This window comes from Podarcis cretensis, assembly GCF_951804945.1.
Source record: "Podarcis cretensis genome assembly, chromosome: 8".
In the NCBI taxonomy this organism is placed as follows: domain Eukaryota; kingdom Metazoa; phylum Chordata; class Lepidosauria; order Squamata; family Lacertidae; genus Podarcis; species Podarcis cretensis.
Window position 1 is genome coordinate 81,934,449 of NC_137177.1, and position 25,713 is coordinate 81,960,161.

The following is a 25,713-nucleotide window of genomic DNA, read 5'->3' on the forward strand; positions in this document are numbered from 1 at the left end:
AAGCAGCGAGGCCGAATTCTGCTCCCCTCTATAAAATGCAGAGGCTGCACACAATGCCGCGCGCTTACCTGGCACGGACGGTCCTGGCAGGTGGGGCAGTTGGAGACGCCGTGAGCTTGCAGGTCAAAGTCTTTGAAGATAACTTCCTTCCCTTGGATGATAAGCTGCCGAACGCATCCTAAGAGGGGAAGGAGAGCGAGCCGATGGGAAGTTGCGGGAGAGATTGGCGGTAGGGGCAAGGGAGGAATCGGTGGGAGCGAAAAGGTGTGCCAACGAACCAGGGGCGAGCTGGCAAGGCCTCTGTGTGAGGTAGCTGTACATCTTGGGACACCACCCACCCCGTAAATACCCACTGCTCATATAAATGAGGAGAGACAGTGGTGATGCTGTGGTTGGTGGTGGTGGTGGGGGCTAAGAATGGGGCAACCCAGATTCCTGCATCTGGCTGTGGCCCTGTGCCTAACCCACCCACCTCACAGGGTTGTTGCTTGCTTGGAAGAAACGGGAGGGTTGAAAAACTTGCGTTTGTTTTATCCCTCCAAAAGGTTCAAATGCAACCGTTTAGCAAGCACCCTTTTCTACCACTGCCCGCATCTGTTATTTAGATTGACAACCTCTAGGGGGAAAGGGAAGCCAGCCACTCCCCAAAGGTGCTGGCTACCTGGGGGCCGGTGGGGCAGCTTTCTTTAGGACAAACGCAGCTGTCTGTCAGGGTTCAGGGAATCTGCTTCCTCCCCGCCCCCCCCCCCCCCCGTGGGAGCAGATAAGAAGATCAAAGAAAGGAATGCCTTACCAGTTATAAACTTTAATAACCACAGCGAGAGAATAAAGAACACATCCCCTAGAAATGGTGGTGCTCCCAATTAATGACAGCACCCCCTTCCACCCCTATTAATCTACGTCACTCGTACGTCTTTTAACCTAAGCTTGTACCCTCTGCACTTTCTGTTCTGAGACTTTCTGGGCTCTTCTTGACCTTGGGCTGAGCGGAGGAATGCTGTTGTCCAGAGACTGTGAATCTGTTAACTCTCTTTCTCTCTTCCAGTGTTTCTTCTCCTAGCTGTTCCCCATCCTGTATTTCCCAGCTTCTGCCTTCTGAACTGTGCCCCTCGGCAAACCACTGTTCCAAATCTATATTGTCCTCCTGCTCCTGGGTAGATTCAGGAGCAGAAGCAGGGGGAGGGGGTGGGGGTGGCTCCCACCATTCCTCCTCCGTGCGGTCCCTGACGCTGTTGTTCTTAGGACATCCTGCCCGGGTGCACTCAAAACCCAGCCCGGCCCCCTGCCACAGATCACAGACAACCCCGTGCATATACTGGCCGCTTTGTCCTCAGAAGGTGGTGGTCTCTCCTTCATTGGAGGTTTTCAGCCAGAAGCTGGATGAAACTTTGTCAGAGAGTCTTCAGCTGAGATTCATGCAGCTTAGGGTGGCTGCACTAGATGACCCTGGGAGGCTCCCTTCCAACCTTACAATTCTATGACTCTGTGAAGCTCTCACCAATGAAACCGCTGGTCAGGCCTGTCTTTGCAGTAGCAGCGTAGTTGGGATACCCACCAAGGTACAGCCCCTCGTTGAGGTCCAGACCTTGGAATTTGCCCTGGGGAAGATATATTATTATTATTATTATTATTATTATTATTATTATTATTATACCACCTTATATCCAGGAGTCTCAGGGCAGTTTACAGAATAAAATCAAGATATAAAACCACAAAATATATAATAAAAATAACAACTCAATAGCCCCCCCCCAAAAAAGAGCCACATTTTAAAGGGCATAGGATGTAAATCACATCAACCAAAGGCCTGGTTAAAAAAGGAATGTTTTTGCCTGGCACTAAAAGGTGTGTAATGAAGGCGCCAGGCAAACTTCCCTGGGAGAGCATTCCACAGACAGGGAGCCACTGCAGAGAAGGCCCCGTTCTCATGTTGCCACCCTCCGGACCTCTCGAGGAGGAGGCACATGAATAAAGGTCTCAGAAGATGATCTTGGGGTCAGGGTAGGTTCATATGGGAAGAGACGGTCCTTGAGGTATTTGCGGTCCTGAGCCATTTAAGGCTTTATAGGTCAAAACCAGCACTTTGAATTGGAAACTAATTGTAGCCAGTGCAGTTGGAACAGGATCGATGTAATGTGCTCAAACCGTCTTGCTCTGGTGAGCAACCTGGCTGCTGAATTCTTGCACTAGCTTAAGTTTCCGGACTGTCTTCAGAGGCAGCCCTACCTATAATGCATTGCACTAATCCAACCTTGAGATTACCAGACCATAGACAATAGTAGTTAGGCATAGCTGGGCCACCAGCTGAAGCTGATGGAAGGCACTCTGGGCCACTGAGGCCACCTGAGCCTCAAGCAACAAGCAAAGGATCCAGGAGTATCCCCAAGCTGTGAACCTGCTCCTTCAGAGGAAGTGTACCCCCATCAAGAGCAGGCAACCTCCCATCTATTTGGTCTAGAGAACCACCCACTAACAGTGCCTCTGTCTTATCTGGATTGAGCTTCAGTTTGTTGGCTCTCATCCAGTCCATCATACAGAAATGTAAACCTAGCAAAAGTGGGTCTCCAACAGGAAACACCAGTTTGCAGGGGGCTGCTCCATCTTGGCCTTGCTTGCCATCCTGCTCCCAGTACCCAACTCCTTTGGGCCTGATCCAGTAGCCACTGGCAAGTACAGAATGCAGCGCTCAGACCCACAGACGGGGTGCAGACACCCAGCAGCATGTTGACACCCCAACTAGAGCGCCTGCCCTGGCTTATAATGCTGGCCCTTTCAGCAGCCACATGCCAGACAGATTTCCCACAGGTGGGAGAAACCGCCCCTACCCTCTCCACCTTGAGCCTGCCACTCACCTGGGATGTGCCGTTGACGGGAGGGTGGTTGTCCAAAACGAGAGAGCCCTGGGTGAGGTTGCGGTACAGCCGGACGGTGTGGAATTCGCCCAGCTTGATGATGGAAGGGTGCCGGATGGTGGCCATGCCAGAGCCAGCGTCGAACCTGCAATGCCAAGACAGCTCAGGAGGGTCAAAACTGCTTCGGCTCCCGCCCACTCCATTAGGCCCTGGCAAGCAGCAAGCTAGACCATTTTGGCGCATTTGGAGGCCCACGTCTCACAGCTCTGGGTTCAGAAGTAGGAAAGGATGGGTTGAGGCTAGAACTGACACCCAGCCAGAAAGAGGGTGCTGAGATAAGGTAAAGGTAAAGGACCCACAGCCTCTCACCTGAGCTCCGGCCGGCCCCCAACCAATCCAAAGGACACAAAGTCTGTGCCTGTGTTCTTCTTCTGCCCGTTGTACACCAGCATCCCTGCCAAAAGCACAAAGGAAGGTGAGCGGTTTCTGCGAAGCATGGGTTTGCTCAGTTCACAGCTTCAGCACCAGGGAGCTACTTGCAGCCGAGCCATCCTCCGACGCCTGGGAAAGGCAGCCTGGCCGAGGTCCCCAGCTCCATGCAGTGCTCAGAGCCCTCCATTGCCACCCAAGCAAGTGGTCTGTTCGTAGACGAGCCACAAAAGCTGGCGCCCACCAGCCTGCAAGACCACGACACTTTCCTATGCTCCCTTTAGCACCCAAACCCGCAGCAAGGCAGGCGGGCCCCACGGCGCAACAAGAGGATGCCAAGATCCACCTGGACTTCCTGTCCCTGGGATACAACATGGCGCCGCTTCCTGGTAAGGAAGGGAGAATGTCCCACCTGCCTGGGCAAGGAACCGGGGTTAGGGAGGCCTCAAAAGAAGCAGCCTGGCTGGGAAGACGTTAGGTGGATCGGTGAACAGGTGGATAGGGGCCGGGAGGGCACCTGAGTCCTGGGGTGAAGACACAGTGGCTCTGCCAGTGGACTGGTTAGTTTGCCAAGGGGCACACTTTTCACAACACACACGCGGGCACGAGGCTCCATCGCCGCAAGGGTTAAGGGAGGCGCCTAGGACTGGCTAGAAAGGAAGCGGCAGCCCAGCAGAAACGAGACTTACCTGAGTAAAGCATGAGAGCTGGATAGGTAGGGGAAAGGAGGGAGTAGAGATGAAGGGGGAGGAAGAGGTACGGAGGAGAGAGAGAGGAAGAGAGACGGAGAGAAAGGTAAGACGAGTTGGGAGGAAAGGCAAGAGGGAAAACGAGAGTGTTGAGAGAGAGGTTCCCAGGAAAGAGAGCACTCAGGCCTCTGCCAGCAAGGAGAAAGGTGGCTGGTTGTACCCCAAAAAGGACCAAGGAGCTCATATACTAGGCTTGCCATATTTCGAAAAGTAAAAACCAGGGCACTCCAAAATTGTTTCAGAAAACACCACTTTTCGATTGATCCAGGACAAAACGCTGCATTTCGGAAATCCCTCCTGGATGTCAATTCCGCTTTTGAAATCCCAATATGGCAGCCCTATCGTATACTGTACTTGTGGGGAAGCTCTGGAGTGCCTACATTTGAGGGGGGGGGCGACACAAAGCAGTCCTGCCTCCAAGGGCCTCCCCACCTGCCCCAGCACCTCCGCTTACCGTCAGGTGTGTCCGGTCGGAAGGTGATCTCGATCGCAAACGTCTTGTAGGCGTCTTTCATGGTTGGCAGGACAAGGAAGGACTGAGGATTCTGGGTGAAATATGGCACCACCCGCTCTACAAGCAGAAGAAGGGCAGGGGGTCAGGGGACTGGGCAGCTGCCGCAATTTCCCAGCTCCCTTATCCTTTCAAGTTGAGGAATGGCCAGCTGCCTATTTGGTCCACTTGAGCCACAGGAAATCCCACTACTGCCACCACACCAGGTTGCATCATTGCCCAATATTGCCCAATGCTGCCTTCTCTGACTGGCAGCAGCCTTCTGGGGTGCTTCCCCCCTGCCCAATACCCATGCTCCTTTAAACTAGAGGTCTTATGGGGTTGAACCCAGGGCTTTCTGCATGCAGCTGAGCGGGGGCCCTTTCGCCACACATTACCCCTGCGCAGAAGTCCCATCAGGATTCGAACCAGCAGCTGCCACCAGGCTAGAAGGAAGGAAGCAACAGCCCGGGCAAGGCTTTTTTTTGCAGCTGGAACTCGCCAGAGATGGGCTCCGTTGTCATAATAAGAGAGCCATTCATGGTGAGCTCTGACACCTCTTTTTCTAGAAAAATACCACTGCCCTGTTCCACCCCAGCTGTGGCTATTCAAAGGCACAGTCCCCACAACCAGCAGGGGAAGGGGAAAGAGAGGAGATTCCCCTCTCAAATCTGAAGAGCCCCAGAGGGGGATTTCTCCAGGTCAAACTCTGGAGACCAGCAACTGCCTGTCCCCTTTCTGAATATTCCTCCCATGGTTTGGGTGGCGGTGGCAGAGAAACTGATTTCGGAGGGGGAAGAGACCGGCCTGCTGAACTCACCGCGCACTTTGAGCATGGAGAAAGCCGTCACCTTCCCTTGCCGGTTAGATGCCGTGCAGACGTAAATGCCGGTGTCCTCGGGGCGAGTGGACGGGATGGTCAGGATGTTGCTCTCCACGCGGACGTCCTTGGGGAGGTCTCCCTCCAGCTGGAACACAGAAGCGGCCCCCAAAACCCTCAGCAGGCTCTTCCCGCAGGGCACAACCTGACTTGCAAGGTGGCCCAGCAACCCTTTGTCTTTCCTTTGTCATGTGTGCCAACTTGCCGCTCTCCCCAGAGGCTGATTCCGCTCTTCCCCACAAACCCAGGGGGCTCTCTGTCTTTTCCCTTTTCTGCCTTATCATTATTTATCTCATTTTGCTTATAAACATACTTACAAAGAATTTTAAAAAATCCCAAAATGGTTTGAATACAAGTATTATTATTATTATTATTATTATTATTATTATTATTATTATTAATACAGTGGAACCTTGATTGTTGAATGTTCTGGCTTTCGAACGCAGACAACCTGGAAGTGAATGCTTCCGTTTTTGAATGTGCCTCAGAAGTTGAATGGCTTCCGAGACACATTTCTCCATTTTTTTCAATGGATTTTGCTGACCGGCAATTGCGCCTTGGTTGTCAAAAGTTTCAGAAGTCAAACGGCCTTCCAGAAAGGATTATGTTAGACAACCGAGGTAATACTATACAGCCCTTTATCAAAAGATCCCAGGGCGGTGTACAACATTAAAAACACATTATAGAGCACCAATAATAAAATCATAATGAAAAGCATAACGACAGACATCATAACAAAATAATCACATTAACAACTGCCCCTCCCCTGAGCTTTAACAGGCCATAAAGGTAAAGGTACCCCTGCCCGTACGGGCCAGTCTTGACAGACTCTGGGGTTGTGCGCCCATCTCACTTAAGAGGCCAGGGGCCAGCGCTGTCCGGAGACACTTCCGGGTCACGTGGCCAGCGTGACATTGCTGCTCTGGCCAGAGCCAGAGCCAGAGCCAGAGCCGCACACGGAAACACCGTTTACCTTCCCTATTTATCTACTTGCACCCGGAGGTGCTTTCGAACTGCTAGGTTGGCAGGCGCTGGGACCGAGCAGCGGGAGCGCACCCCGCCGCAGGGATTCGAACCGCCGACCTTTCGATCGGCAAGCCCTAGGCGCTGAGGCTTTAACCCACAGCGCCACCTGCGTCCCCCTAGACCCCATAGGCCTGGGTAAAAAGGAATATTTCTGCCTGGTGCCTAAAGACATGCAATGAAGGCACCAGGCAGGCCTCCCTGGAGAGAGCATTCCACAGTCAGGGAGCCATCACAGAAAAGGCCTGTTCTCTTGTTGCCACCGCCCAAACCTCTCGGGGAGGAGGCACACAAAGAAGGGGCTCAGATGAGGATGACTAAAGGGTGTTGGTTGGTTCCTGTAGGAAGAGGCGGCCCTTGAGGTATTGAGGTCCAGAGCCATGAAGGGTATATAGGCGAAAACCAGCACTTTGAATTGGGGCCCGGAAATTAATTGGAAGCCAGTGTAGTTGTGCCAGGATTAGTGTTATATGATCAAACCGATACTATGCTACATAAATTTTTTAAAAAACAACAAGAGATCACCAGCTACTACACAAAGCACATGAAGATGGTGTGGTGCAGTGGTTATCTCTGGACTAGGACCTGGGAGACTAGGGTCCATATCCCCCCCTCAGCCATGACTCTCACTTGGTTTCAACCTTCTTTTAGCCTAACCTACCTCACAGGGTTGTCGGGGGACTAGGACAGGAAAAGATCAGGGTTCAAATTGTCCACTGGGTGACCTTGGGGGCTAGTCACTGCCTTGCAGCCTAAACAGACCTTGTTTTGAGAACAAAATGGGGAGGGAACCATGCATGCCACCTTCGAGCTCCTTGGAGGAGAAATGGAGGGAATTAAACGCAACAAATAAAATAGACAACGGCGTCACACGTTGTCAGCCACAGGGCCCTTCTTGGTGGGCAAAGTCCACAGAAGGGTTCGCTGCCCCTCTGGAGAGTTACCTTGGTCCAGGTGATATCTGGCACAGGGAAACCGGAAGCCGAGCAAGGGAAGACCACCTTAGACCCAGCGGAGACCTCTTTCACTTCTGGCTGGGCGGCAGCAATCTGGGGCACAGCTGTAGGAGAGAGAGAAAGCAGGTTTGCTAACCTGGAGGGAGGAGAGAGAAACGAGGGGTGCATTCGCCCTGCTGGTACTTACATTGGACATGGAGGATGACGTGGGACTGGACCGTGCCGACGTCGTTGGTGGCCGTGCAGCGGTACTGCCCGGCGTCCGCCTGCTCCACGCGCTCAATCTTCACCATGCTGCCGCTGGCCAGCACCCCTGGGCGCAGCCGCCCGCCCACCTTGCTCCAGGTGACCTGGGGCTTTGGGTCCCCAAAGGCCAGGCACTCGAACTCCACGGCGTTGCCCACCAGCACGGTCTGCACCGATGTCCGGATGTTGATCATCACCTTGGGCAGCGCTGAGGAGAGGGAGGCAGACAGGGAGAGGTCAGGTGATCATCGAGGTCTCAGCCCAGTATACCTCCATCCTCATCAACCACTCTGGACACAGAGGTCCAGCTCTGAAGGCCTTCTGGCGGTTCCCTCCCTGCAAGAAGTGAGGTTACAGGGAACCAGGCAGGGGCCTTCTCAAGTGGTGGTGCCCATCGTGTGGAATGCCCTCCCGTCAGATGTCAAGGAAATAAACAACTATACAACCTTTAGAAGACATCTGAAGGCAGCCCTGTTTAGGGAAGTTTTTTTTTCCTTTCAAAGATCTTTATTGAAACTTAACATATATACATAATAATCAAAATTCCCAATGATTCCCTCACATAAAATATAATATAATATCCAAATTACAACAGCTGCATAAATAAGCTTTTAATGTTTGATATTTTATTGTGTTTTTAATATTTCATTGGGAGCCGCCCAGAGTGGTTGGGGAAACCCAGCCAGATGGGTAGGGTATATATAATAAATTATTATTATTATTATTATTATTATTATTATTAGGAAATAGACTGGCACCCATGGGGGTGAGAGCATTCTCTCCCAGCAGGAGGTGGTCCAGATTCCTGCACTGCAGGGGGGTTGAATTAGATGACTCTCAGGGTCCCTTCCAACTTCACAATTCTATGAATCTGTGATTATAAGACCCCCCCCCCTCGCTATGCAGCGCAGGGAATTCCTGCTTCAGTTCCACACCAAGATGGCAACTGTGGGGATGGACCCATTGCCAAACCTCTTCCCTTCCTCTTCTTTGGAGATAAACTGGAATATGGCCTGATGTCAGGGAATGGTCTGAAGATGAGGACTGGGAAATGCATTCTATGGCAGACCAGCTTTTCTCTGATGGAGAGCTGGAGGGGGAAGAGTCGCCCCCACCCCCTTTCTTCCAGCAGAACCACTGTTGCTCTGTCAGCATGTACAGTGGTACCTTGGAAGTCGAACAGAATCCCTTCTGGAATTCCATTCGACTTCCAAAAGGTTCGGAAACCAAGGCGCAGCTTCTGATTGGCTGCAGGAAGCTACTGCAGCCAATCGGAAGCTGCATTGGATGTTCAGGTTCCAAAGAATGTTCGCAAACCAGAACACTCACTTCCGGGTTTGCGGCATTTGGGAGCCAAAACGTTCGAGTTGTAAGGCGTTCGAGATCCAAGGTACGACTGTATTTAAAATGCACAGCAGCAATCTAGTAACTGGGATGCTGGGATTTTTCTGCAGCTTAGTGGCTGACTGCTACCCCCCACCTTGCATGTGGGGTTAGGGAGAGATTGACTGCACTCCAGGGAGCCATTGCCTCTAAGGGAGTAGTAGAGAGCAAAGGCCTTTCAGTCGGTGGCTGCCCGCTCTGACTCACCCTGGACGGTCAGCGTGGTCCTGTCCTCGGCCACCTCGGAGTAGCTGGTGGCTCGGCAAACGTAGACACCTTGGCACCCCCGATCCAGCTTCTCGATTCTGCAGGGAAGCAGTGAGAGTCACTAGACTCTGGTCTAGTTCTTTTTAAAAAATTTATTCATGCATTTCAGATTTATACACTTCACTAATTTTACAATTAGTGTAAAACCGCCTGCCAACCTAGCAGTTCGAAAGCACCCCCGGGTGCAAGTAGATAAATAGGGACCGCTTACCAGCGGGAAGGTAAACGGCATTTCCGTGTGCGGCTCTGGCTCGCCAGAGCAGCGATGTCACGCTGGCCACGTGACCCGGAAGTGTCTCCGGACAGCGCTGGCCCCCGGCCTCTTGAGTGAGATGGGCGCACCAACCCCAGAGTCTGTCAAGACTGGCCCGTACGGGCAGGGGTACCTTTACCTTTACCTTTAATTTTACAATCATTTTGACATTTCAAAACTTGACTTCCTTCCCCCTCTCTCTGTGGTTCTTTAAATTTATTTTTGATATCTCCTGCATATACAAATTAACTTAATTTGTTCATTTATTCATCTTCTTTAAACATATAATCTTATAAAAACCGCAGGTTATTACAATAATCCTGCCGGTGTTCTCATCTGTTTACAATTTATCTGTAAATATTCAATAAACCATTTCCATTCTTTTATAAAGTGTTTGTTGTCTTGTTTTCTTATTTTTCCGGTAAGTTTAGATTGACTGGGGAGGGGGGATCAGGAATCAGGAGGACCAAAACTTCAACAGAGAATGGGATAAATATTAAATGTATTTGAAAGAGCACTGTAAACAGTTGAACTCTTTGTCAGGCTTTGCGTAACTCCTGAAATGTTACAAAGACTTTGGATATATTGCAGGACTATAATTCGGGTGAAATATAATATGCAGCTGATTAAGATATTTAAAAGGGACACGGGTGGTGCTGTGGTCTAAACCACAGAACCTAGGGCTTGCCGATCAGAAGGTCGGCGGTTCGAATCCCCACCACGGGGTGAGCTCCTGTTGCTCGGTCCCTGCTCCTGCCAACCTAGCAGTTCGAAAGCACGTCAAAGTGCAAGTAGATAAATAGGGACCGCTCCAGTAGGAAGGTAAACGGCGTTTCCGTGCGCTGCTCTGGTTCACCAGAAGCGGCTTAGTCATGCTGGCCACATGACCCGGAAGCTGTCTGCGGACAAACGCCAGCTCCCTCTGCCTATAGAGCGAGATGAGCGTACAACCCCAGTGTCGTCTGCGACTGGACCTAACCGTCAGGGGTACCTTTACCTTTTTAAGATATTTAAAGAACCCATGGAGAAGGGAAGCCCTAAGATTTGGAAGAATCTTGTTCTATTTCAAAATTTCATTGTGTTAAGTGTGTGATTTTGTAAAACCAATAAAAATTGTTATTAAAAAAAAAGTTTTGCCATTTCTGCATATTGCATAAGTTTTTTATCCATTTTTCCTTTGCTGGGACTTCTGCTTCTTTCCATTTTGGTGGCAAGTAACATTCTTGCCGCTGTAGTAGCATACACGAATAAGTTTCTGTACAGTTTGGGTAATTCTGTCCCTATAATTCCCAAAAGGACTCTGGTCTAGCTCAGCTGTCCATCAACAGTGGCACACCCCTCAGTCCTGTTCACCCTCCACCCTTCCCACGGCATCCCTCAGATGCACTCTGCCTCGTACAGAATTGGCCCGTTGGCCCATTGGGCTCAGTACCATCTGTTCTCCTTACCGAAGCACGCCGTTCCGGATGCTGTGATGGGGAGGCAGCTCCCCATCCTCCCTGGACCACTCCAGCTGTGCCCGAGGGTCTCCGGAAACAACAGAACACGCAAACTCTGCTGTGCCCCCCACAGCCTTTGTGTCTCTCCGTGGGGTGACCTGGATGGAAAGAGGTCCTCCAGCTGCACCTGTGTGGGGAGAAGAAGAAGACAGGATGAAGCGCCCAACTCTTGCCAGAGACACCGAGAGGGGCCTAAAGAGGGGCCTTGTCCATGGTGGCTCCACAAGTCTGGAATCAGCTTATTTCATATGCAGTGGTACCTCAGATTACATATGCTTCAGGTTACATATGCTTCAGGTTACAGACTCTGCTAACCCAGAAATAGTACATCGGGTTAAGAACTTTGCTTCAGGATGAGAACAGAAATTGTGCTCCGGCGGTGCGGCGGTAGCAGGAGGCCCCATTAGCTAAAGTGGTGCTTCAGGTTAAGAACAGTTTCAGGTTAAGAACGGACCTCCAGAACGAATTAAGTACTTAACCTGAGGTACCACTGTATATATATGCATTTCAGGTTTATACATTTCACTAATTTTCAGCCACATTTGAAAATGTTATAGGATGTCAATCAGATCAACAAAAGGCCTGGTTAAAAAGGAATTTTTGCCTGGTGCCTAAAGGTGTTTAATGAAGGCGCCAGGTGAACTTCCCTGGGGAGAACATTCCACAGACAGGGAGCCACTGCAGAGAAGGCCCCGTTCTGGTGTTGCCACCCTCTGGACCTCTCAAGAAGGAGGCACACGAAGGAGGGCCTCAGAAGATGATCTCAGGGTCCAGGTAGGTTCACATGGAAAGAGGCAGTCCTTGAAGTATTGCGGTCCTGCATTTTGGGCTTTATAGCAAGCTTACAACTGTTTTCATCACAACAGGACTTGCGCGGCACTTATTTGGGGAAGAGTGCCATTACACAAGTGTAGGCCTCTTGGGAGCCATGGGGTTTCTCCCCCCCACCCACCACAAAACAGTTCTTTGTGGCACCCTTAAGAAACTACAGCTCCCATGATTCTCTGGGACAATCCATGTGCATTTGAGTGTGTGTTGAATGTATGGCGTGGATCTGCCCTACGCGGATCGGAGTGAAAAAGGATTTCCTTCAGACAAGCACCTTGTCCACAGCCTCCATCCTTTCCCTCCTGGCTGCACCACCATTGACCCTTCCCCCAACCTTCACCGTGTCCTCACTTTGCACTCGGACGTGGGCAACGGCCTCGGCTGATCCCACCCGGTTGCTCACGCGGCAGAGGTAGGCGCCCGAATCGTGGGGGGCGGCCGGGCTGATGTGGAGGACGCTCTCGCGCACCGTGGCGTGCCCGGGGAGGCTGCTGTTGGCCTTGGTCCACTCATAGCGCAGAGGGGGCGTGCCATGAGCCAAGCACTGCAGCTGCACCACCTCGCCCGCCTGCACCGACACCGAGTCCGGAAGGGTGGTGGCGTACGGCGGCGCTGGGAAGGGGAGGGGGGAGAGAAGAGAAGAAAGATCTCCGGGTTAAACAGCCCCCTGCTCTTCTTTAGGGTATTGTTTCCAGGCGCCTCTTTGCAGACAGGCTCCAGCACTAATTTTATTTTTATTTCATATAATTTATATATTGCTTGATCAAAGAGGTTTCTCCAGGCTTCGGAGAAACGGCTTCCTCCCTTGCTTTGGCTGTGAATCAGCAGAACAAAGCAATTAAGAGTCTCCTACCAGTGTTATGAGAATTATAAGGTCTAAGATATAAAATAAAGGTTCATAAATGCACCAGGCAAACACATACATAAATGTATAAACCACATGTCTAAAACAGTACAGAAAAACAGTCCTAAAGCCATTTTGACTCTTTCAGTGACCTCAAATATTTCTCTGCAAGGAAGAAGGGAATGGGAAAATCTTTCTAATTGTCTTTGGAATGTAGGGATTACACCTCCCTTTTCAAATACAGTCTGGCAAGTATCTGTTAAGCTGAGCACACTATCAATATTCAGAAACTGAGTATTTATCATCAGAAAAGAATGGCCAGTGCCCAGAAAATGCAATCAGTGACCATTATCAGGTATCTGGCTGTCAGAAGTGAGTTGCGAGCACTCAGGGGAGATAAGAGCCTGGGAATCCAGCCGTATTTTACAAGGCTTTATTGCTTCTTGACATTATTTACAAGCAGTTCAAAAGTGCGACTCGATCATGGTGGGTAGTTGTCCCGACTAACTTCCTTCCGCTTGGGGGGCCAGCATAACCAATTTTAGTATATGTGCTGCCGAAGCGAGCACGGGGGCCAGCATAACCAACGTCGAAGCCCAACTCCCCTACTTCCTCTGTGACGAGAGGTACTTGCCCTCGGAAGTTCCTCCTCCCTCTCAGATTCACCCCCCTCTGACCCCCCTTTGTCTTCTCTCTCTTCTGAAGACAAACAGCTGCTAATCAAAGGGGCTTTCTCCCGATAACCTCCCATTCCTTCCTCCCTCTCTGTCTCCAGTTCCCTGACACCAGCAGAAAGAATTTCTGCTATAGACTGCCTCCTTCTGTGATGTATGTATGACGTTTCAGGGGGGTGGTCTTCGACTACAGGGTGGGCATTTTCAAAAGTCTATATAAGAGCTTGCACACCAATATTCTGGGTTCCTCCTCCCTCCTGTGTGTCGTGAGTGGGGACCCTGTTGCAACAGTTCAATAAAGATCAGGCTTAAAGGTAAAGGTAAAGGTACCCCTGCCCGTACAGGCCAGTCGTGTCCGACTCTGGGGTTGCGCACCCATCTCGCTTAAGAGGCCAGGGGCCAGCGCTGTCCGAAGACACTTCCGGGTCACGTGGCCAGCATGACAAGCTGCATCTGGCGAGCCAGTGCAGCACACGGAAACACCGTTTACCTTCCCGCTAGTAAGTGGTCCCTATTTATCTACTTGCACCCGGGGGTGCTTTCGAACTGCTAGGTTGGCAGGCGCTGGGACCGAAAGACGGGAGCGCACCCCGCCGCGGGGATTCGAACCGCCGACCTGACGATCGGCAAGCCCTAGGCGCTGAGGTTTTACCCACAGCGTCAGCCGCATAAGATCAGGCTTACTAGCTGCTTTTCTTCTCAATATTCTCTGGTTGGCCTCTGTTATTGTCTCTTACTGATAGGGAACCTACATAAGGACTCTATATGGGCTCTTGGGTACCCTAGGCGCTGCAGTTCAAAAAATGTATATGCCGCTTGATTGCAAGAAGAAAACCTCAAAGCGCTTTAGAAAAGACACCATGAAAAATGACATTTTCTGTTAAAAACAGGTATAAACAATTATTTAAATATTACTAATAATAGTAACGCCCGTTCTACTCAACAGCAGAACCACTGAAGTTAATAAAATAATGGTAAACTTGGGTTTATTAATTCAAATGGGTCTTCTTTGACATGACAATCACACGTTTAAAGCACATCGACCCCTGCAAAAAAGGCTGGGAGCAGTAGTTTATCCTCACCCCCACAGAGTTACAATTCTTTGTACCCCTTCAAAAAAATAAATCACCCCCAGTTCCCAGGATTCTTTTCTTTTTTTGGGGGGGTTATTAATTAATTTATATACATTTTAAAAAATAGAAAAGGATAAAACAATCAAATTATCAGTTATATACAATTCAAAACGTTTTCAAAAGAACACACACACATAAAAAGGATGAAAATCAATGGTAAGATTAAAAACCAGATTAATATACCTGCAGTGTTCTACTTATCCATATAGGCAATTTTCTAAACATAAGTGTTTTTAAAAGGTAAAGGTAAAGGGACCCCTGACCATTAGGTCCAGTCGTGACCGACTCTGGGGTTGCGGCGCTCATCTCACTTTACTTGCTGAGGGAGCCGGCATACAGCTTCCGGGACTAAGCCGCTTCTGGCGAACCAGAGCAGCGCACGGAAATGCTGTTTACCTTCCCGCCAGAGCAGTACCTATTTATCTACTTGCAATCTGACGTGCTTTCAAACTGCTAGGTTGGCAGTTTTTTAGCAGGCACCAAAAGGAGTACCGCGAAGGTGTCCGCCCGATGTCAACAGGCAGGGAGTTCCAGAGTTCGGGTGCTGCTGCGACACTACAAGAATGGCTTCTCACCCATGTGGGATGAGCATTATGCAGCGCTCGGAACAGGGCCAGTTCCTTAGCAGGATGCCCCAACTTTGCCTGCTCCTTCCCTCACCTTCCACATCCAGCATGATGAAGGCCTCCGTGAAGCCGGCGGTGTTGGTGGCGTTGCAGATGTATTGCCCGGAGTCCTGCTGGGCTGCCCGGGGGATGACGAGGGTGTCGTTCACGATCTGATGCTGCCAGGGCAAGGGGGCCCTCAGCTTGGACCAGTGGATAGTCGGAGAGGGGTCGCCTGGGAAGGAGAGAGCAATGGTTAGCTGCAGGTTAGGGTCAGCTGCGATTCCTGCACTGCAAGACGTCAGACGAGATTACCTTTGGGTCCATTCCAACTCTATGCAATTCTATGCTTCCATGAACAGCAGAAAAAACCCAGAACCAAGAAACCTGCCTTGCCTTGGCCCTGAAACACAGGATGTGGCTAGCGGTAGGCAGTGTGTAAGGGTTAAAAAATAGGTAAAGGATATCTGGATTGTTAAGCCCAGTCAAAGGCGACTATGGGATTGCGGAACTCATCTCGGCTTTCAGGCCGAGGGAGCCAGCGTTTGTCCACAGATAGCTTTATTTGATTTTATTAGTATAAAATTATAACAGGGCTTTTTCTGATTTTTGGAAAATAATTTGATTATCTAAAATTCCTTCATTTATTCTCCATCTAAATGGAGTGCTTTTTTCTCCTCTTAGTTCAAGTAATACTGGTTTATGATCCGAAAGTGTCCTCGGTAATATCTCTACTTTTTTGACATATATTGATAATTCTCCAGACTTCCACCTCGAGTCAATTTTCCACTGCACTGATGTGGTTCAGAGAAGACCGTGAATTCTCTGTCCAGTGGGTGTTTAAATCTCCATACAGTGGTACCTCGGGTTAAGTACAGACTCCGCTAACCCATAAATAGTGCTTCAGGTTAAGAACTTTGCTTGAGGATGAGAACAGAAATCGTGCTCCGGCAGCGTGGCAGCAGCAGGAGGCCCCATTAGCTAAAGTGGTGCTTCAGGTTAAGAACAGTTTCAGGTTAAGTACAGACCTCAGGAACGAATTAAGTACTTAACCTAGGTACCACTGTATTCAAATAGTTTTTCTTCTAACATTTTATAAAATTCCAATTTTCTCTCATTTGGTGCATATATTCTGTCTATTACTATTTTACCACCTTGGACTGTTACCTGTACTGTAATTATTCTTCCCCTGTCCTTAAATAATTGCTTTGGGTCAAATTTGGCTTTTATATATAATACAACCCCTCTCTCTTTTGTTTCGTCTAAAGTTACAAACTCCAGTCCCAATCTTTTATTTATCAGGACTCCTCTGTGTCTCCTTGCCACGTACACTTGTTCCTAAGGCTGATTTTTTACCAGATGTTTCTGTGCGCTGCTCTGTGTCCCTCGCAAACTGCTCAGAGGTTTCATTCACAGTTAAGCAGCATACAAATCTCATTTAATTAAAAGGAAATAAGCCCATTGACTATGCGAAGGCTCGGAGTCCCACCTGCTGCTCTGACCACTGGTTGTCTCTGACCACAGCCACTATTGGAATACGAAGGCTCCTTCCCCTCCCCAAGGTGGGGAGAGAGAATCCTCCAAGGGAATGCAGACCTTGGGTTGAAAAAGCCCCCCCACCTACCTGTGGCAGAACAATGGAGCCGAGCCGTCTGCCCGGCAACTACGGTCTGCGTCGGGTTCGCATGAATCTCAGGTGCGCCCGGTCTCCCGTGCACGGCCTCCACAAGCAATTCCACCTGCGCTTCCGCCGTCCCCAGGGGGTTCTGCGCCATGCAGACGTAGGTGCCAGCATCTTCAAGCTTCGCGGATGAGATCTGGAGCGGAAACAGTATCGGGGTGTGTGTGTGTGTGTGTTTCAAATCGAGGAAGGGGGCCACGGCTGCCTTTGGACCAAAAACATGCCCCTTTTTGGGCCCGTAAGAACATAAGAGACTTGCTGGATCCGGCCAAGGGCTCATTTTGGCCAGCCCCCTGTTCTCACAGTGGCCAAGCAGATGCAGGATTCGAGCACAAGAAGAACTCTCCTCCTGCAGTTTCTAGCAACCAGGATTCAGAAGCATTGCTAACTGTGGACACAGAGCACAGCCATTGTGGCTAGCAGCCATTGCCATCTCATCTGGTCCACCAAGATGCCTCTGGGAAGCCCACCAGCAACAGAACCCTCCCCACTGCTTGCTTCCAGCCCCCAGGAACCGACACTCTAAGGTACGTTGTTCCTGATCCCGGAGGCTCCGCATATATCCCCAGTGCATATATACTAGGCCCCTCCTCCTGCTCCCTTGCCCTGCAGACAATGTGTCACCTGCAACTCACCTGCAGCACAGCCCGGCTGTCCAGCGGCATCACTGTCTGGTGCTCCACCTTCTGCCGGACGCCCACCTTGCTCCAGCGCACCAGGGCCCGGGGCTCACCTGCCCCCAGGCAGTCCAGGCTGATGGATTTGCCCACCTTCAATTGCACGGGGCCCTTTGGCACCACCGAGACGGTCGGCGGCCCTGCGAGTGGGGAGAGGAGAGCCTTGAGCAGTTGCCCCACAGCAGAGCAGAGCAGACTGACTGGCTTCCATTTAGCTGTGTGCAATGTCTCCACTGGCATCCATGCCAGTTGGGCACCCAGGAATGGCATCGTTCTCTCCAAGGAGGTGCTCCTGCTTCTAATTCTAGTATCTCCCAGAGGTCGGGCTAAGAAGGCAGGCTCTTTTGGGGAAGCCAGGCTGCTTCCTCTTGCTCTGGAGGGTAGGACTCAAACCAAAGGCTTCAAGTTGCGAGAAAGGAGATTCCAACGAAACATCAGGAAGAACTTTCTGACAGTAAGAGCTGATTGACAGTGGAACAGGCTCCCTCGCGAGGTGGTGGACTCTCCTTCCTTGGGAGGTTTTTAAGGAGAGGTTAGCTGGACGCAGGTGGCGCTGTGGGTTAAAGCCTCAGCGCCTAGGGCTTGCCGATCGAAAGGTCGGCGGTTCGAATCCCTGCGGCGGGGTGCGCTCCCGCTGCTCGGTCCCAGCGCCTGCCAACCTAGCAGTTCGAAAGCACCTCCGGGTGCAAGTAGATAAATAGGGACCGCTTACCAGCGGGAAGGTAAACGGCGTTTCCGTGTGCGGCTCTGGCTCTGGCTCTGGCTCTGGCCAGAGCAGCGATGTCACGCTGGCCACCTGACCCGGAAGTGTCTCCGGACAGCGCTGGCCCCTGGCCTCTTGAGTGAGATGGGCGCACAACTCCAGAGTCTGTCAAGACTGGCCCGTATGGGCAGGGGGACCTTTACCTTTTACCTAGCTGGCCATCTGTCATGGATGTGTCATAGGAAAATCCTTGGGTTCACTCAGACCGCCAAACAAAGACACCAGCCAAGAATATAGGAGCAAAACAGCAGCCTGAACTTTATTCAAAAGACTATTGCAACAAGACTTCCACCCACCACATGGAAGAAACAGGATGAAGCCCAGAACAAAGGATGGCTCCTTCCTTCACATTATGACTTAGCTGTGATGTATATGTAGTGATCAGGTGGGATTGCTATGAGGAATTATAAAAAATATGGAGCAAGCCATCTGTGTCAGCAATGAAAGCATTGCGCTGACTGGGTTTGAGCCATTTTGATAGGATTTCTGATCAATCCACGCCTCTGCATCGCTGTCCTATTTCTCTGCCTGACAGGCACGTATCAGCATTCTAAACACAGGCCAGTTGTTCACCAGGCATCCTGGGTCACAAAGATAGTAGGTACCTTTCCTTGGTTTTGTTAATCTTAGGGCAAGGAAATAGTGTTTCACATAGGAAGTGATAAAGATACCTATCTTTCCTTGCCACCCTTCCTTCCTTTCCTGCCTGTCTATGACCTCCAGGGTTTTGCTGAATGCATTCCTCTAGTCCTGTTTTATTTACCCCGGAATGTATGCATGCTCAAATTAGCGCTTTGAGGAGACTCTTGAGAGTCCCATGGACTGCAAGAAGATCAAACCTCTCCATTCTGAAGGAAATCAGCCCCGAGTGCTCCCTGGAAGGACAGATTGTGAAGCTGAGGCTCCAGTACTTTGGCCACCTCATGAGAAGAGAAGACTCCCTGGAGAAGACCCTGATGTTGGGAAAGATGGAGGGCACAAGGAGAAGGGGGCGACAGAGGACGAGATGGTTGGACAGTGTCCTCAAAGCTACAAACATGAGTCTGACCAAACTGCGGGAAGACAGGAGTGCCTGGCGTTCTCTGGTCCATGGGGTCACGAAGAGTCGGACACGACTAAACGACTAAACAACAACAACAACAAGTTTTAACTTTAACTTTGACCCCACCTGGGGTTTTTTGAAATGCTCAGAGGAAATCTGATTGGTTCTTACAGACACTGTGTAAGAAGTTCTTTTGTGAATAAAACGACCTGGGCCAAGGGGGGAACAGGATTATTACTGGCACTCCTTCCAGAGTCTTGCTGGTCAAGCCTCGTGTGTATTTTAGTAATCAGGGTCCAATCCTTCCTTGCTTTTGGAATGCAACAGTATATATGATGTATGTGTAATGCTTCACCAAGGGTGTTGTGAGTAAAAAAGGAAAACTTAGAAGAAAAAGGAACCATCCTTTGTGTTCTGGGCTTCTTCCTACTTCTTCCATGTGGTGGTGGAAGTCCTGCTGCAACCATCTTTTGAATAAAGATCAGGCCTACAGGCTGCTGTTTTGCTCTTATATTTTTGGCTGGTGTCTTTGTATGGGAATCCAAGTGAGCCCAAGGATTTTCCTGTAACAGTTGCTTTAGCTGAGATTCCTGCAATGCAGAACTAGATGACCATGGGGGGCCCTTCCAACAATACGAGGTTATGATTCTATGCCCAATGGCAGGGCCTCCCCCTGGAATGGTTGTAAATAGGCAGCCAGGCAGGGGCGGGAGGGGCAGGGAAACCCACAAGCAGGACCTGAGTTCAAGAGCAACTCTCCCCTCCTGCAGCTTCCAGCAACTTGAATTGGCCTCTGTGCTGCCCTTGCAAAACTTTGCTGGGAGGAGGTTGGGGGGGGGGGGGAAACGAGAATGAGTCAGCTCTGCCTCTCATTGGCTGTGGCTCAGCCAATGACTGGCTCTGGCTCTGCCTACTTTTGGGTATCCCTGCCTCTTATGCCAGCAGTTCCACTGGTTACCAGCTGCCACCCCTGGAGGAAAATGTGTCCTTTTTGAGGATGCTTATAGTGTGAAAGAGGGACGCAGGTGGCGCTGTGGGTTAAAGCCTCAGCGCCTAGGGCTTGCCGATCGAAAGGTCGGCGGTTCGAATCCCTGCGGCGGGGTGCGCTCCCGCTGCTCGGTCCCAGCGCCTGCCAACCTAGCAGTTCGAAAGCACCTCCGGGTGCAAGTAGATAAATAGGGACCGCTTACCGGCGGGAAGGTAAACGGCGTTTCCGTGTGCAGCTCTGGCTCGCCAGAGCAGCGATGTCACGCTGGCCACGTGACCCGGAAGTGTCTGCGGACAGTGCTGGCCCCTGGCCTCTTAAGTGAGATGGGCGCACAACCCCAGAGTCTGTCAAGACTGGCCCGTACGGGCAGGGGTACCTTTACCTTTACCTTTATAGTGTGAACACTTTTAGCTATTACTGTCTAACAGCTCTGTGTGCTGCGTAAGCCTTTGGGCTTAAGGCGACACTACAAATCAAGTCATTGTAATAGTACTCTGATATTTTCCAGGAACCAAGGGGTTTTCTCCGCTCCACATGCTCACTTACCATGCACCATCAGGTTGACCACACTGTTGGCTATCCCAAATCGGTTGGAGGCGAGGCAGCGGTAAGTCCCCTGGTTCTGGGGCTGGGCGTTGGAGATGGTGACCACAGACCCGTTGGGGCTGATCTTCACGTTATCTGTAGTGGGGAAGTGGGAGAGAGAGCTCTGTCCAGGCCTGTCCCTTTTTAGTTATTCATTTATATATCAATTGAGAATTCTAGGTGCCAAAATCCCAAAGGAGCAGAAAAGACTATTTATGTATGTGACCACGGCTGCCATATCTATTAGCCCAGAGATGGAAAGAAGATAAAGTCCCATCAGAGAAGAATGGCAGATTGTGCAAAAATGGCAAAAATGACCGGAAGAATTAGAAAACAGGAAGACCAAAATTCCAATAAGGAATGGGGGAAACTTATAATCTATCCGAAAAGCCATTGTAAACAGCTAAACACGTTAATGGGATTGGAATAACACTTGTAGTTTAATGGTGGATTTTGGATATAATGGGGATGCAAAGGATCTGGATTATTATAAAAGATGCAGGAGGAAAGGACTAATAAAAGGACTCACAAAGGGGAGGAGGGAAGTCCAGGAGATTCTGTGGAATCTTGTTTTTATACTGTATGTTGCTATACAATTGTAAAATCTTAATTTCAAAAACCAAATAAATAAATTTTAGAAAAAAGAAAAAGGAGGTTCAAGTCGGGAGATCATGGGGATGTACGTGTGTGTTGCACAAAAGGAAAATGCACCAGGAGGGAGGAGGAAATAAGCAAGCTCAGGTTCAAGTTCTTAGTGACTGCAAGGTGCTCTACTGACCCGTTCCAAAAGTTGCTCAGCTGACAGGAGCTTCCCGCACCCCTTCACTTCCTTCCTTTCTTACAACCTGACGCTAGGGCCAGGTGGCCATCGCGAGCCCGCCTACCTAGCCCTTCACAGCCTCGGACCCTTGTACCTACAGGACCGCCTCTCCTGCTATGCCCCACGGAGAGCCTCAAGGTCCATAAATAGCAACACCCTAGAGGTCCCGGGCCCTAAGGAAGTCAGATTAGCCTCAACCAGAGCCAGGGCCTTCTCAACACTGGCTCCGGCCTGGTGGAACGCTCTGCCTCGTGAGACCAGGGCCCTGCAGGATCTGATTTCTTTCCGCAGGGCCTGTAAGACAGAGTTGTTCCGCCTGGCCTTTGGCTTGGAGCCAATCTGATTCCCTACCTCTCTTTCTTTTTTCCTTTCCTTCTCCTCCTGCGATGAGGCTACATTTTAATATTTTAATATTTTAATGTTGTATTTTAATTTTGTTTTTAAGTCGTACTCATTCAACTTGTTTTTATTATTGCTTGTTAGCCGCCCTGAGCCCGGCCTTGGCTGGGGAGGGCAGGCTATAAATAAAAAAATATTATTATTATTATTATTACCTGGCAACTGGTTGTTGGGCAGCTTCCAAGAGATCTCGACGGGCTGAGCGCCATCGTGGAGCCGGCACTTGAAGGAGATGTCCGCTCCCTTGCGCACAGCGGTGCTGTGGGGGTCGATGGAGATGACCGGACTCTGGAGGCCTGCGGGGATGGAGCGAGGGTGAGACTGACCCACTGAAGACACCGCCCATCTCTCCTATCCGCCCCCCATCCAGCCCAGAACCTTAGACGTACGGGAGGCGGCGCTGGCGCTGGCGAGGACAGAGACCACCAAGGAAGCCTCTTGCGGGACAGCTCCACCGCTCGCACGGCAGACGTACTCGCCGGAGTCGGCTGGGGTGAGCTGGACCAGGCGAAGGCGACCACCGACAACCTGTGTGTGCCAAGAGAGAGAGAGAGATGCATGAAACAAGAACATCACAGGGGGCTCCTGATGTCTCCTTGACCTACCCCCTCTCCCGCCATTTATAAAATAATAATATTTTTTATTAATTTTCAATTACATTCCGATTATAGCCTCATTATAACAATACCAATTTACTAACACCAATTGTTCAAATGCCGAATTATATCATTTAGGTGGCCCCCTGTGTGCTAGAATTGATGGTTTTCTTTATTTCAGCGTTCCAAAATCTTATTAATTTCAACTACATTCCAGTCAGAATAACAATCCCTTATACAACAACTGCAATATTAATAACTTCTATTTGTGTTGTCGCATTAAATGAAAATGATTTATAAATTTACAAGTGAGGCACTCGAAACTATATCCTTGTTCTTCCTGTGTTTGCCAATTATTCTGTCCGTGGGTTTCTTCCTGTCCTTATAAAATGTTATACAGTGGTACCTCAAGTTAAGTACTTAATTCGTTCCGGAGGTCCGTACTTAACCTGAAACACCACTTTAGCTAATGGGGCCTCCTGCTGCTGCTGTGCCGCCGAAGCACGATTTCTGTTCTCATCCTGAAGTAAAGTTCTTAACCTGAAGCACTATTTCTGGGTTAGCGGAGTCTGTAACCCGAAGCGTATGTAACCCAAGGTACCACTGTATCTATCTTTTTCCAGTTGTTGCTGTTCTCCATCATGCCTTTGGCGGAGCTGATATCCCATTGTTGTTCTAGAAATTTCTCCATTCCTCCGCCCTGTGCTTCGTTGTTTTGCATAGAATCGTAGATTTGGAGGAGGCCATTGAGTCCAACCCTCCTGCAGTCACAGCTAAAGGCAAGTTCTCTCTTTGCAAGCATCTTCCTGGCGTCTCGTGCCCAAGAAAGGTGCCAACGCTCCCTGTTACCCACAGCGCTTGTGCCCCACATGAACCTGGACACTGCCCTCCCCCCAGGCTGTCTTCCTACCCGGTGGCCGACAGGCAGGGGTCCCTCTCGCCGGTACCACGTGAATATGGCCTGGGGCTGGCCTGGGGCAGTGCAGGTGAGATCCAAGGTCTGCCCTTCAACAGCGGAGGGTGACGAAGACTCGATCTTCAGAGGGGAAACCGTGTCCGAAGCTGCAAGAATGTGGGGAGAAAGCAAGAGTCTAAGATCAACACTTCCCAAACTTTGTTTTGGTTTTGGTTCCCTTGGTTCCATAAACTCTCCCCTTTGTACCCTCTACCCTACCCGCTAAAAAGCATAATTCAGAAGAGTGGTTTGAACGACCAGCTAAGGCAGAAATGTTCAAAGTCCGTTTCGGGGGCTAATCCGGGGCTAATCTGTGGCAGTTTATTTCCTGGGGTAAAATCCTAAAAAAAAAAACAACACCTCAGCAACTCCAATCCTAAAAGAAGCTCAACAACTTCGGCCACTTCATCAAATCTGGCCCTCTTTGAAAAAAGTTTAGACACCACTGCGTAAGGAAAATAACAGCACAATAAAATTCAAGGCAGTAGCGATTAATTGCACATGCATTCAAAATCCAACTATTGAATGTAATTAATCCGACACAGCTGATTAATTACGATGCTAGCTATTGCATGAAAAATAATTTTTGCACGTTCTTACCAAGCAAAACAAAATAGTGAAAGAAATTCATAGGATATAATTATTTCTATGTGGCTCCTTTACAAACGTGGAGAAGCCTTCCCTGACCACAGATGAGAGGCAGCTACCTTGCCATAAAACCAACAGCTGTTACCAGTACCTGGCTATCTTCTGACCACTCTGAATGGTAGACATAAGCAAAAGGGCCAAAGGAAACAGCTTTGAATGTGATGTGTAGTAATGTTCAATTTTTTAAAAAATAATAATATTTTTTTATTTTGACCAAGTGATAATCACAAATAAAAAAAGAATAAAAATGTGTGCTGTTCCATTGTAACTATCCAACCTCCCAGAATTTCAACACCACTTACGATGGTTTGACCCCTTTCCATTTTAACAGTACAAATTCTACAAACACCTTCCATATCTCCTCAAAGTCATTTCTCCTGCATAGTCCCCATCTTACCTTAACGGCACACATTAATTTATCATCAATAGCTATATCCCACAAACTTTTTTATACTGTTCTGCCATTTTATATTCTGCTTGCCCCTTCGTGCAATAAATTTGTGGGCAAGTCCTTCCTAGCCTGCAAACCTTCCACCCCATCGTAAATGGATAATAATGCTACCTCTGGACTTTCGGTTAGCTTTAACTCAGTGATTTTTGTTCTCTCCTTAAACACTCTTTGCCATTTATTTATTTTTTACATATTTACACCCCACCACATGTGAACGTAATTCCTGGATTCCTGGCATCCCCTTCAACATAACACCGAATATTCCTTGTTTATTTGATTTTATCTAACTGGTGTTAAACACCATCTCTAAACTCATTCATAATTGTCAGAGCTGCCCAAGGTCCCAGCTCGCAAAGGACCAACGCCAGTTCTTACTATATACAAAAGTCTTTATTAAGGTTCAGTTTCTATTTCAAAGCCGCGGCGTGCAGCTCTACGTCTCAACCCTAGACCGCTGAAGCTCCATCTGAATCTCCTCCCCCTCGACACCAGTTCAAGACCCTAGCCTTGCTCCACCTCCTCCTCTGCTCCTTTCTCCTCTGGGTCCTTCTGCCCGCTGGGGTGTCGCCCTTTCTGGACTCTTCTGATGCTGATTCCCCGGATTCTTCCCCCTGCTTCCGGCGTGCTTTAGGACCTGGCTCCCAATCCGAGCTCCCTGCTGTCCCGCGCGCCTGTACATTTGAACTTGGCGCGCGCGCCCAGCCGGCAACCTTCCTCCTGACCGTTACACTGCTCCTGTCACTGCTTCCCCCTTCGGCGGGGTTGGCTGGGTCTGCCTTCCCCTCCGTTCCCTCACTCAGCGATAGGGGCGTGGTCAGCCCTGCCTCATCTTCTCTCCCCACTGGAGGGGAAGCCGGCCCTGACACATGGGACTCTTCCCCTCCCCGCTACGCCCTGGTGGGGAAGCTGGTCCCGATCTCCCGCTGCTGCTTTGGGAGTCGCCGCTGGCCCCTTGCTTCTGGTGCGTCCTTCCCGGGACCCCCCTTGCCCTGGCCAT

At 50.0% G+C, this 25,713-nt stretch overlaps 1 protein-coding gene across 15 annotated transcripts in view; it reads right to left on the reverse strand.

Annotated features, from left to right (window-relative positions):
- The window catches only part of HSPG2 (heparan sulfate proteoglycan 2), a 240,738-nt gene that overhangs the window by 15,724 nt on the left and 199,301 nt on the right, over window positions 1-25,713 (reverse strand). For 13 of the 15 annotated variants that reach the window (XM_079986616.1, XM_079986614.1, XM_079986613.1 and 10 more), the window contains 19 exons: window positions 23,573-23,724; window positions 22,456-22,594; window positions 22,222-22,362; window positions 20,809-20,943; window positions 17,428-17,609; window positions 16,736-16,928; window positions 15,167-15,346; window positions 12,207-12,467; window positions 10,977-11,154; window positions 9,216-9,313; window positions 7,567-7,833; window positions 7,368-7,483; window positions 5,341-5,488; window positions 4,485-4,601; window positions 3,971-3,988; window positions 3,222-3,306; window positions 2,853-2,997; window positions 1,499-1,598; window positions 69-178 (listed from right to left, as the gene is read on the reverse strand). In XM_079986616.1, the coding sequence (XP_079842742.1) occupies window positions 69-178; window positions 1,499-1,598; window positions 2,853-2,997; window positions 3,222-3,306; window positions 3,971-3,988; window positions 4,485-4,601; window positions 5,341-5,488; window positions 7,368-7,483; window positions 7,567-7,833; window positions 9,216-9,313; window positions 10,977-11,154; window positions 12,207-12,467; window positions 15,167-15,346; window positions 16,736-16,928; window positions 17,428-17,609; window positions 20,809-20,943; window positions 22,222-22,362; window positions 22,456-22,594; window positions 23,573-23,724 (2,765 nt within the window). The remainder of the gene's footprint in view (window positions 1-68; window positions 179-1,498; window positions 1,599-2,852; window positions 2,998-3,221; window positions 3,307-3,970; window positions 3,989-4,484; window positions 4,602-5,340; window positions 5,489-7,367; window positions 7,484-7,566; window positions 7,834-9,215; window positions 9,314-10,976; window positions 11,155-12,206; window positions 12,468-15,166; window positions 15,347-16,735; window positions 16,929-17,427; window positions 17,610-20,808; window positions 20,944-22,221; window positions 22,363-22,455; window positions 22,595-23,572; window positions 23,725-25,713) is intronic. The other 2 variants (XM_079986617.1, XM_079986621.1) reach the window with 1 other exon arrangement.